General features: G+C 59.5%; 1 protein-coding gene across 2 annotated transcripts in view; it reads right to left on the bottom strand.

Annotated features, from left to right (window-relative positions):
• Unc5a (unc-5 netrin receptor A) overlaps positions 1 to 11,625 on the bottom strand; it is a 61,902-nt gene that overhangs the window by 1,245 nt on the left and 49,032 nt on the right. The window contains exons 3-15 of one of the 2 annotated variants that reach the window (XM_046468061.2): positions 9,188 to 9,331; positions 8,831 to 8,934; positions 8,494 to 8,674; positions 7,780 to 7,947; positions 7,024 to 7,188; positions 5,517 to 5,705; positions 5,111 to 5,413; positions 2,310 to 2,397; positions 1,893 to 2,061; positions 1,461 to 1,694; positions 1,179 to 1,328; positions 938 to 1,102; positions 139 to 317 (exon numbers count right to left, since the gene is read on the bottom strand). In XM_046468061.2, the coding sequence (XP_046324017.1) occupies positions 139 to 317; positions 938 to 1,102; positions 1,179 to 1,328; positions 1,461 to 1,694; positions 1,893 to 2,061; positions 2,310 to 2,397; positions 5,111 to 5,413; positions 5,517 to 5,705; positions 7,024 to 7,188; positions 7,780 to 7,947; positions 8,494 to 8,674; positions 8,831 to 8,934; positions 9,188 to 9,331 (2,239 nt within the window). The remainder of the gene's footprint in view (positions 1 to 138; positions 318 to 937; positions 1,103 to 1,178; positions 1,329 to 1,460; positions 1,695 to 1,892; positions 2,062 to 2,309; positions 2,398 to 5,110; positions 5,414 to 5,516; positions 5,706 to 7,023; positions 7,189 to 7,779; positions 7,948 to 8,493; positions 8,675 to 8,830; positions 8,935 to 9,187; positions 9,332 to 11,625) is intronic. The other variant, XM_046468062.2, reaches the window with a different exon arrangement.

The raw sequence follows: 11,625 nt of genomic DNA, 5'->3' as shown, positions 1-11,625 counted from the left end.
CTACCAAGGACAGGACCACCCCTCAGCCCCAGTCACTGGTGGAAGTTGCAGGGCCCTGCAGGCCGCCCGCCTGCCCCGCCTGCCCCACCTGGACTGCTGGGGGCCTCCACAACCCCTCCCTGCCTGGGTCCCACCCACCTGTCCAGGTGGAGTTTCTGGGCTAGAGTCCGCCAGTCGGCACCCCGACTGCAGGGCGGGTCCAAGCTGGTAATGATCTTCTGCCGAATGAGGAAGGGAATCTTGAAGGCACTGGGGCCCACCAGGGCTGGGACCCCCCCTTCACTCTCCAGAGCCAGAAGCTCAGCAAACCTCGTGTCCTGGGGATGGGAAGGAGGAGGACATGGTGTTAGAATGCTTCTCACTGCCACCTCCGCTGGGGCAGCTCCCAGACATCCCAGAACATGGAGGTGGCGTGGGCACTGGGGCTTCCTGAGCACCCCTCACTCGGTGCCAAGCCCTATTCTCTGGACTTCAGAGGGACCCCGGGATCAAAGGTGCACAACCTGCCCAAAGTCTCAGCCAGTGAGCAGAGGCACTCTCCGGCCCCCTTCCCCTACCTTGAGTCCTCGGTCAGCCCTGCCACCACCCAGCACTTACTGCTCCTGCTGCCTTCAGTCTTCCCTCCTCAGCTCCTGCTGCTGGAAATGTCCTTCCCCACCCTGCTGCTTGTCAACTCCTGCTTAACCTTCAAGGCCCGGTACCAAGCCCTCCCGGAGGAAACCCCTGCAGCACCCCCAGCCCTGCTCCCACACCCTGCTTGACACCACTCTTCAAGTTTCATTTGCCTGTGAACCTCTCACCCCAGGACACTTGGAAAGCGCCAAGTGGTTTTTAGAAGGAGGTGGGCCTGGGGGCAGTGAGGGGGACTGGTGGCAGGGCAGACGTGGGAGGTGTTTCTGGGGTACGGTGGTGGGAGCACATTGTCCTTTCTGCCCACCTTGGTGATGTTGAAGTTGATGTTGAAGCTCTGTCCATCACCCTCGACCTGCCACACCCACACCTTGCAGGCCAGGTCACTGGTGCTGGGGCTAACACGCTCCAAAGTGAAGGTGCAGTGCAGGTGCTGCTGCGAGCCGTTCCAGATGTGATAAAAGGGGATCTCCTGGGGGAAGGCAGACAGCAGGCGTCAGGTGTGCCCTGTGGCAGCCTCTGAGTGCTGACAGTGGGCTCCTCCTCACCTGGTAGCTGACAAGGAGCTTGCTCTTCCACAGGGAGCTGGGGACGTCGTGGATGGACAGGCGCAGGTTGTGGTAACTGTCCTTGAAGTGCAGGATGCGAGGCTCCTGGATCAGCTGTCCACCCAGTTGCTTCTCCAGCTGCACCACCTCCTGCAGTGTCCAGGCCGTCAGCAGGGCCTGGGGGCTGGGAGAGCCCCTCTCCACTGCCCCTGAAGCAAGGGACTCCATGCTGAGAGCCCTGGGCAGTCAGCCCACAGGGCCGCAGCCGGGGGAGGGCCCTACCTTGAGTGCATCGTGGGTGTCGTGCAGGCAGTAGACGCGGATATTGTACTCGAGGGAGGTGCAGGCCACGGGGGCAAACAGAAGCAGCTTGAGGCGCTTGGCAGCAGCCACACTGAGGGCCTCTCCCACCAAGGCGAAGCGGCCCAGCTGCTCGGTGAAGACGTAGCAGGCGCTGGCCTCCAGCTGGCAGTAGTAGAGGTGGGAGGGTGCCTCCTCGCCCAGGTGCAGCACGTCCTGCGGGTGGGCCCAATGGTCAGTTCTACCCAATCTGGGAGCCCTTAGGCCAGTCTCAGCTCTGAGAAGTAGCCAGAGACTAGGGAGGGCTCTGGAGGTGGCTCAGGGCCAACTGGCTGCTGAGGGCCTCGCCTGAGCCAGCAGGAGGCTACGAGGCCAGCGCTGGGGGTGGGCAGGCTGGGGCTGATCTCTGCTCACCTCCCAGCTGCCCTCACACGACTGCTTCTTGAGGCGCAGGCTCCAGCTGTCGGGGCTGGGCTCCCCACAGTGGTCCATGGAGAGGATGACGGGCCTGGTGAGCAGGACTCCGGGGGGCCCACAGCTAACGATGGGACTCAGCAGGGTCTGACAGCCAGCTAGGGGCAACCTCAAGTGGGGAAATATGGGTGGGGAGGGAAAGGAGTCAGTGGCCTGTTTGGGGACCAGGGGCCAGGGCGCCGGGCCTCGGGCAGGGCAGCAGCACCCAGGGCTGAGGACTACAGAGCCTGGTGGGTTAGGGTGTGGCTCTTCTGCCCTCCCTCAGGCCAGGCACAGGGGTGAGTGGGCAGGGGCGTCCCAGAGACAGAAAGCAGCAAGCCGGACCCTCCCCGCCCGGCAGCAGGACTCAGCCCACACCTCACGTCCTCTGGCTTGTGCAGTGTGAGGTAGATCTCGTAGATCTTTCCTCGGGGGATGGCGTCCGGAGGGATGAGGAGGCTGATTCCTGTGACAGACAGGAAGAGGCCAGGTTGACCAGCTGCAAGACATGCACACTCTACCAGTAGTGCCTCCATGAGTCTCCCGTTGAGGACCGGCCTGGGGACAGAGGTGCTGCAAGAACTGCCACGCTGTCCCACCACCCACACTAGCATGAAGATGAGTCAGGGAGATTCCAAGAACAGCTGAGGGAACCTGGGTGGGAGAAGCATGCCTATTTAGCCTGGGCATAGAAAACTCTGGAACAGAAGGTGCCAGGGATGTTGACCTTATCTCCCCTGTCATCCAAAGGGACTGGCTGGGACCAGGGCATATCCCTGCCTCTGCGATAAAGTTCAGATTCCTGGCACTTAAGGCCTTTCACCTCTGCTCTCCTTCCAGCAATTTCTCCAGCCCAGCCTGGAGTGGTTCTGGAACCACTACCCTCCTCCCCTCTCCATCAGCCCTGGCCCCCCTCTGAGGACTGGTCCTTCAACAGCCTCCTGAGCCTTGTCAAGTGCACCTTGCAGGAGCACCATCAGAGGGGTGGTTAAGGATGGAGCGGGGCAGGATACCACCAGAACAGGGCCAGGGAGTCACTCTAGGGGGCTGGAGGAGTGGCCCTGCCACAGAATAAGGAGTCCTACATCAAGAGGGGACGCCCTGCTCAGGACAGGGGGAAAGGGAAACATTCTAGAACTTTATTCCACAAAATCCAAAAGCAAATGGATATTCTCAAGAGTGGGCAGCTCTGAGGTGGCTGGACAGTCACTTGATGCATAGTGACATTTCTGTCAATGAAAGACAGCATTTACAATGTTGGTCCCATAAGCTGATATTGCTTAGTGACATCATTGCTACCTAGGTTTTCATAAGCGCACACTATGATGTTCACACTGAGGAAATCACTTAAAGACACATTTCTCAGAATATGCCCTGTTATTAAGTGACGCATGACTGTATTTCAGAGAAAACTGAAGCCAGAAAAAGGAAGCCATTGATCCCATATACAGTCATTGCCTCTCTTCACTAGCCTGCACTGTCCCCTAGTACCTAATGTTGCTGGAGTTGGTGACAATCCCAGACATCCCGGTATGAATGCTCCCTGTGACGGAGGCACAAACACTTGCACACGCACTCAACAAATGCTAATGCTGAACACTAAAGGCAGGCGCTCGGGAAGGTGAGGGAAAGCAACAGAGGTCCTCTCACGAAAGCCCTCAGCCCAGCCAGGAGAAGGACAAGCAGACTGCAGGAAGGGTGAAGGGAGCAGTGGCACCTACATACTCTGCCAGGGGCGAAGGGCTGAGGGCCACGGAGGACCCCCGTTTGCTCGCCTCTTTGTTGGAGCCAACAGGTGCCATCTCACCTCCTCACCCTAACACCACTGAGGGGTTCATCATCATCCTCTGTCCAGAGGGGTACTCACAAGAGCCACCAGGCCAAGACTCAAGGGAGAGCAGCAGATGAGCCAGTGGAAGGGTCAGAGGGACCCGTATGAGCAAAGGTCACACGGTGTTTCTGAGGTGCTGATGGTCCATAGCCTCTATGCAATGTGCTGACCGTGCACGTGGGGGGGAAGAAGCCACAGCTCTAGCCAGAGGGGGATGGGTTATCTCTTCCTTGTCATGTGCGCTTTGCAGGGAGCAGGGAGGAGCCCCAGAAGGGGTTTGTTTGAGTGGGGGAGGGACACGATAAATGGGAGCTGCATTGAGATAAGGGGTGTGGTGGCCTGAGCCAGGAGAAGCATCTGGGAAAGCCGAGAAACAGGAGGCAAGAGCTGTTGAGGAGGGAGAACGCACAGGACTTGGTGTATGACTGAGGCTGGCATAGGTCCAAGGGGGTGAATGAGGAAGAGCAGGAGGTCAAGGTGACCCCCAGCCAGTTCCTGGCTTGAGCAGCCAGATTGTGCTGTCCATGAGCTGGGGAAAGCCAAGGAAGAGGATGTCTCTGGGGGAGGGTGGGAGACGGTTCTGTTTTAGGCACAAGGAATCTGAGGTGCTGTGAGACATCCAGATGGAGCTGCCCAGGAAGCAGCTGGGTGTATGGTTCTGGCTGGGGATGGAGGAGTGGGAGTGATCGGCAGAGACACGGTGATTAAAGCCATGGAGTGGGTGAGATTGCTCAGCGGAGAAAGGCTCCAGGAAGGAGTGCTGAGGCACACCTACATTTAGGCAACAGGAGCAGCCAGAGAGGGGCAAGGAAATCCAGGGCACCTAGGGTCATTTAAGCTGAGGGACTAGATGGAGGATGGAGTTGCCAGCCTCACTGGAGGCTGTGGCCGTCTCCCCAAGATGGCCACAGGAGGGTCCATGGATTCTCTAACAAGGAGTCTCTGCGACCCTGTCGGGGTTTCTGTGACGGGACAGGCAGAAGCCAGGAGCAGCCGGGCTCTCAGGGGCCCTGTGCTCGGCCTGCGCTCTTCTCGTTTGGGTCTGCCGTCGCGTCTCTCCACCTGGGGCGGATGCCTGGCCCACCCCTGGGTCCAAGGGCAGGCGTGTACAGGCTGGCTGGCTGGCTGTGCAGAGGAAGGGACAACACTGTGTCCACAGGCAACAGAAGGGACAAGCTCTGGCCTGGCACCACTGACAGCCATGACTGGGTCCTCTCCCGACCTGCCCCTCTCCTTGCAGGCCTGCTCCAGGGGCTTCCCGGAGCTGAGTGGCCCAGGAGGACATCTGGGCTGTCCTGCCCCCAGGAGGGAGCTGGAGGCTCCCTGGGGCACTCGGGGTCCTTCCTACCTGTGCTGGGAATCATCAGCCGGCCCCCGAGGAAGTTGAAGGTCCCGTAGGCCATGTTGCTGGTGCCGCGGGGCAGGGAGCGGAAGTAGTTCTGGGTAGAGAGGCGGGAGACGAAGTCCTCGGCCTCGGAGGTGGGTGAGCTGTGGTGCAGCGTGTGGCGGCCACCGCCCAGGGGGCTGAGCAGGTGCCCATTGGTGAGCTGGAACTTGGGGCTGGGCCCGTCCTGCCGGGGACACAGACTCCCCTGGTAGGTGGTGGTGGTGGTGCTGAGGTCTGGCTGGATGGTGAGCAGGTGGGGATTGTCTGTGGGGACAAAGACAGACTCAGGGCGCAGCGCGGGGGGCTTTCCTCAGTGGCAACTGGCACAGGGGCTCGGGAAGGAGCGCTGGGGACGGGGCCTCCTCACCTGCTTTGCTGGGCTTGATGCTGACGGGCTGGAAACCTGAGGTGAGGATGGACGAGTCGGCCACATCCGAGTCCAGCCCCTCCTTCTTGCGGCAATACACGAGGATGAGGACAAGCAGCAGCAGGACAAGGCACACGGCGACAGCGATGAGGCCCACATAGAGGGCCACATCCTCAGGGCCAGAAGCAGCTGCAGGAGAGAGTGTGGCCTTGGGAGATGCAGGGCACAGGGGCTGGGAAGGAGAGGTCAGTGGTACTCACTCCTGCACTCCTGGGCGTTAGCACACTTGTGGCAAGGAGCCCGGTGCCAGCATGTGTGTGTGTGCCAGCCCTGCACCCACCACGACCTGGCTTGCAACTCACCCCTCACAGGCCTGAGGCTCAGGCCAAGGGGGCTGCTAGGGAAAACGGAGGAGGAAAGGGCAGGTGGCCTGGGGCTTGGCTGCTAGGCTGAGCCTGCTACCTGCTCTTCTGGGGAGCTGCTCGCCAACCGGGCTGGAGGGGAGCTCCTGGGATTCCCAAATCAGGGTTTGAGATGTCCACCAACCATTCATATGTTAGAAATGGTGGTTCCCAGTGTGGTGGTGTGAGAGTGGAGGAAGTTCTTCTGGGACCCTGGTACGTGCTTGTGAGAGTAGAGTTTTGTTATAAAAGAGCAAGACCAGTTCCTCCATGTTTTTTCTCTCTGGATTCCTGCCTTGCCATGTACTCTCTCCCTCTCACATGCACTTCTACTACGCCATACACCATGAATGATGTAGCTAAAAGGGACCTTGTCAGAGCCAGTGTTGTGTTATTTAGACTTTCAGCCTTCAAAACTTGGAGCTACACAAACCTCTTTTCTTCACCAAGAGCCCAGCTTCAGGTAGTTTGTTATAGCAATGGAAAACAGATTAATACACAATGGATCTGCTTACTGTGTGATTCCTATTCAGTCCCTGGCCCCTCTTCCTTATCTGCCTCCCCCAGTTCTGGAGCTGGGCAGGGGTAGGGAGCATCGACTACCTGGAGGGAACTATATTGATTTTAGAAGGGTTTTGCCATAATGGAAGAAATGTCCATCAGAAAAGAATTGACACAGATAATTAGGTTTTTAATTGAAAGAATGGGGGAGGGTGTGTTCTAGAGAAAAAAATCCAACAGAGATCTTTAATTGTTAGTTATGGCCTTGTAATTAACAGCCCTCACAAGCTTGGCATTCCCTCAGGACTTGTGTGTGCGCTTGGGGGATGGGGTGGATGTGAGGCTGTGGGACAGGAAGGCGTTTGGGTGAGCAAACAGGGCTAAATGAGCCAAATACATGCCTGTCTCTGGAGGCATGGGAGGTGGGAGCATGCGTGGGCATGTGTGTGGGTGTGTTAGGGAAGAGGAGTATCCCCAAGGCCCTGAGCTTTGGAGAGGAACGCAGCCTGTGGCAGAGGCCACACCTGCCTTAGCCACACCTCCCCAGGGATGGGCAGGGCCATTCCTGGCAACCAGAGGTGTACCCGGGGACAGAGAGAACTCACTGTGCACACAGAGGTCGCTGGTACAGTTGCGGGTGTCCAGGTCAGCGCCCCGACACTCCTCACCTCCGTTGCGGGGCACTGGATCAGAGCACTCCCGGCTCCGCCAGTGAGTGCAGTCGAGCCCGCAGGCTGACCACTTGCTCCACGGGCTCCAGCTGCCGTCCACTAGATGAGACAACACGGGCAGAGAGGAGGCAGCGCAGTCAGCCCGGGAAGCCAGCCCCAGGTGGTCTGCCGGGGTGGCCCCGCTGGGTAGGTGGGCCAGGCAGGGCGGGCTGGCCTGGACCTAGGTGCGATGCCAGAGCCAGGCCCACCGAACTGCACACCCTCTAGTGCCAGCTGGCCTGGATGACACATGCTAATGACAGGGAGGCGTGGATGACGCCAGGGGCCGCCTGGCTCTCCCCACCCTTGGGAGGCCATCCTGGTCCTGGGGCAGTAGGGCTCAGTCATGTGATGGCCCTTCTGGTCCCAGGCACAGGTGGATTCCATAGCCCCAGGCTGAGCCCTCAACCCTGTCCTCAGACTGTCCCTTCGACCCTGTGACTGAGACCCTATGCTGAACCCCAAGCCTGGACGCTGAGCCCTGACTCCAACTGCACACTTGACCCCGATCCCTGCCTTTAGCCTGAGCCTGGCCCTGTGTGGCAGGCGGGTGGGATGGAGCCATGGGGGGACAGGCTGGTGGGCACGATGGAGCCAGGGCACGGAGATGGCGTGGTGAGGAGCGATGCGGGAGGCAGTGGCCGCTGGTACCTGGGCACAGGGTGGCGCAGGCTGTTTTCTGGACATTCTGCCCCTCACAGAAGGCGCCTCCGTTGAGAGGCGCCGGGTTGGTGCAGCTCCGGCTCCGTTTCTGCCAGCCGCGCCCACAGCTGGTGCTGCAGACGGACCATTCGGTCCACGTCGACCACCCACCGTTCACTGGCCGGACAGAGAAGGACTGGGGTCAGGGAGTGGGGGCTTCCTCAGACATGCTGGCCCAGGGGACAGGGCGTGAGGGCAGAGGAACCATGAGCTGGAAGTGGTTGGGCTGTGGCTGTGCAGGAAGAGGAGGCCTGGAGGGGAGGCCAAGCTGTGCCCGCGGCTCCGGGGCCTGGCAGCACTGCTGCAGGAAACACCCTTCTCCTGCCAGGTGCTCCCGCGCTCCGTCAGTCCAGGCCCCAGCCTCTCGCCCATCTAGGGACTCAGGAGCACAGGAGGTGATCCGGTGTCTTCCCTAGATCCCCTCCTGTCCCTTATCTCCTTTTGCATACTGTCCCCTGCACCAGATGACCACCGACCTGTCCCAGCTCTCTGCCCAGACACCTGTCTTCCCCAACAACCACGGGAACCTTGTCCTTTCCAGTCAGGCCACGTCTGGCCCACCTGGTCCTAGCTCCATGACCTCTCTCCACCCTGCCAGCCACATGTCTGTCCCCCGATGTCACCTCAGTAATTCCCCATGTGACTGGGGAGCCTGGGACCCACCGTAGACAATGACAGCAGCTGAGGCGCTGCGGCGTCGGGCCACAATGTTCTTGGCCACACAGGTGTAGTTGGCCGTGTCAGCCAGACGGGCCTGCCGTACCACCAGGCTGTGCTCCCGCGTGATGTACACGTTGGGATCCAGGGATGGGTCCACCAGGTCCTCATTCCGGAGCCACTCCACCTGGGGGGAAGCGACCCACTGCATGGCTAGCCCTGTTGGCAGTGCCCAGAGAGAGAGCGGCCCTGCAGGAGGGCAATCTGGGTGGGGAGCAAGGCAGGGGAACCAGGGAGCTGGGAGCCCGCCACCTGTGGAGTAGGCACTGGGGCCCCCTCTCACCTCGGCCGGGGGGATGCCCTCTGGTGGGCGGCAGTGCAGCACAATGCCCTGCTCCAGGGACACTTCCTTGGCCAACGGTTCCTGCTCAAAGTTCTTGCGCAAATCTGAAAGAACAAGACAGTCTTCCTGCCTACGTGCCTGGCTCAGCCTGCACAGCTCTGTTCTTTGGTCCTTCAGAGGCCAGGACACATGGCAGAAGGAAACGCCAAGAGTCTGGGGGGACATGGAGAGGGCTGTCCCCAGGCACTTCCTCCATCCATCAAGTCAGGACTGTGGGGTTTTCAGACTCCCCTCCTCCAGGAAGCCCGTCACCCCCCTTCCTGATGACACCCGCCACGGGCTGGGCCCAGGACTCACAGGCGATGCGGATGTAGGCTTTCTGACTCTTGGTGGTGCCCGAGGAGCTCCACGCCACACACTGGCACCAGTATTCCTCCAGCCCGAACACCTTCTCTACCTGCTGCCGGGACACGTTGATGCGGACCTCCATGGCAGGCAGCCCTAGGGACACAGGGCCATACTCAGCCTCCTCATCTCATCCATGGCAGAAGAGTGGGCTCTGGGGGTAACCCTCAACCTGGAGGGAACCAGGTGGCCCAAAGGAGTGTTGATTTATATCTTCTGAAGGTCAGGAGTGGAGTTTCTAGAACTTTCGTTCATTTTACTTTGTTTCTCTGGAGTCACTAACAGAAATGTCCCTGAAGGGGCTTCGGGTGGAGCTTGGGCAACAAGTTCTGACCTCCAACAATCCCAGGCAGAAAGGGTGGGGAGACAGTTGAGCTCAGGGGCCTTTGGGGGTGGAAGAGGGAGAGGAAGGGGCTGCCCCGTCCCTGGAGGGCAGCAGGTAGATTCAGAAGGTGATGCTGTGGTAAGAGCTGTTACCCATGTAATTGCAGCTGTATGGTCACAGGCCCTTGGGACTTAGTGACAGTCTCCCGTGTATGTGTGTGTGTGTGTGTGGGGGGCTCCTCAATTCACTCCCTTCCATGGAGTCGTTACCACGCTATGGATAAGGAAGTGAGGTTCAGAGTAGTGAACAAGCACCTAGGGCTGTGTGAACCCAAAGTCCAGGACTCTGCTGTCACCCTGGGATTGGCTGGGGTGCCTATCCCTTAGGGAGAAAGGTTGGAAGAGGGCGAGGGGCCATCAGCGGAAGCTGGCCAATGATTAGAGGTCAGAGACCTGCTCTGCCTGGCTTGACTGCGCGGGGGGGGACCCCTCTCTGGGGTGCACTCAGCTCTGCCTTCTGCCACGCCTGGACCCCGATGGCGGGCAGTGCTGGGAGGGCCCTGTCCACACGGAAGAGGGGACGCCAGTCCTCCTCCCTTCCCCTGGTCTTCAGCCAAAACCAGTGTCCCCAGAGTGAGAAAAGACTGTTTGTTTCCAATTTCTCCTCCTCCTGACCCCAATTTCCCTCGGGTCATTGGCTTATCAGAAAGAGGGAGAGAGGCCAGGCAGCCGATGTGTTTCCATTGTTAACAGAGAAATTCAATTAGGGCAGCATCGCAGGAGGAGCAGTGCGCCCAGCTGAGCCGAGTGGCGTGGAGGCTGTTTTCTTTCTTAATTTCCCCGACACGTCTTTCCCTGACCCCTTCCCATGCCCCTCCTTGTGGACTCTCTTCCGCTCTCTCACTGGGCCCCCAGATTTTCCTCACTTGTCCCTGTTGCTCTTGCCAGGAGGTGTGTAGGGGGGGGTCACTTGTGACTGGGATTACTATTGCAGGGCTCCTTCCTCCGTTCTGGGCACTTTCTCCTACTCTGCTGCCCACGGGTCCCTCACAGGGTCCACGTGTAGGAGGGGGCCCCTGGGCACCAGCTACCTGCAAAGCACACGGAGATCTAGGGCGTCTGAGAGGGGACTGTGGGTGGTCTCTTTCCCTGTCTTCTTCCTTTCTGCCTCTGGAGTTAGCAGTGGAGACCTCCAGAACCTTCTGAACCAGGCACTTGACCTGGGTGGACGGGTCTATTGATGGCTCTCTCTGACCCCCATATGCAGGGGGAGCCCCCGTCCCCCCTCAGGAGCCTCACACACCCAGGCGACCCAGCTTGAGGACAGCTGCACTAAATTTAAGCGTTCCCTTTCTCCTTTTGTTCTCTCCCACTTCTGTGCCATCACCTCCTCTTCTCCTTTCTGTTGCCACGAACGAGGGCCAAGTTTATCCACAGTGTCCCAGCCCCAGAGGGCACCTCTGCAAGGGATGCCCCAGAGCCCCACAAGCTCTGAGAGGTGGGGAGCTCAGCCCTGCCCCGCCTGGTCCTTGATGGGAGGGACGGTGCCCTCCTCTCCTGCAGGTTGCCGTGCGGCCTGGTTGTTGGGAGCAGTTTCTGGGTATGGCTGTCTGCCTCTGTCTGGTAAATGTGAGCTGGTGCCAACCTTGGGGAGGGACAGGGAAGAAGCCGGAGGGAGGGATGTGAGTGCTGAGGGCACACAGGGGGCTCTGGGGTGTGCTGAGTTTTGTGGGAGGCAGAGGGTTGGCTGGGGCCCTGAGGCCAAGCTGGGCATAGATTCTCACCTTCTCAATCTGCTTCGAGTAACCAGTTTGTTTAATGCACAATAAACCACACTCCCAGATCTCACTCCAATGCTTGATTTCTCGAATTTCAGGCTCTTATAGGGGTAGCAGGTTTGGGTTCTAGCACTTTCTGGCTTTGGTCTGTTCCTCCAGGCTTCTTGATGGGGAATGAAAGCAAAAGATGGGCACTGTCTCCTGAGGGCGTCCTCCAACCACCCCAACCCCATACATGAGTAGGAGGGGCTACAGATCTGAGGCAGAGCCCTGATCCCTGCCCTTCCT

The sequence above is a fragment of the Marmota monax genome, unplaced genomic scaffold (assembly GCF_021218885.2).
Source record: "Marmota monax isolate L192 unplaced genomic scaffold, Marmota_monax_Labrador192_F-V1.1 WCK01_AAM20220418_F8-fsc00196, whole genome shotgun sequence".
NCBI classification, from domain to species: domain Eukaryota; kingdom Metazoa; phylum Chordata; class Mammalia; order Rodentia; family Sciuridae; genus Marmota; species Marmota monax.
The sequence above is the reverse complement of the archived record's forward strand: the minus strand, read 5'-3'. Positions and strand labels throughout refer to the sequence as shown.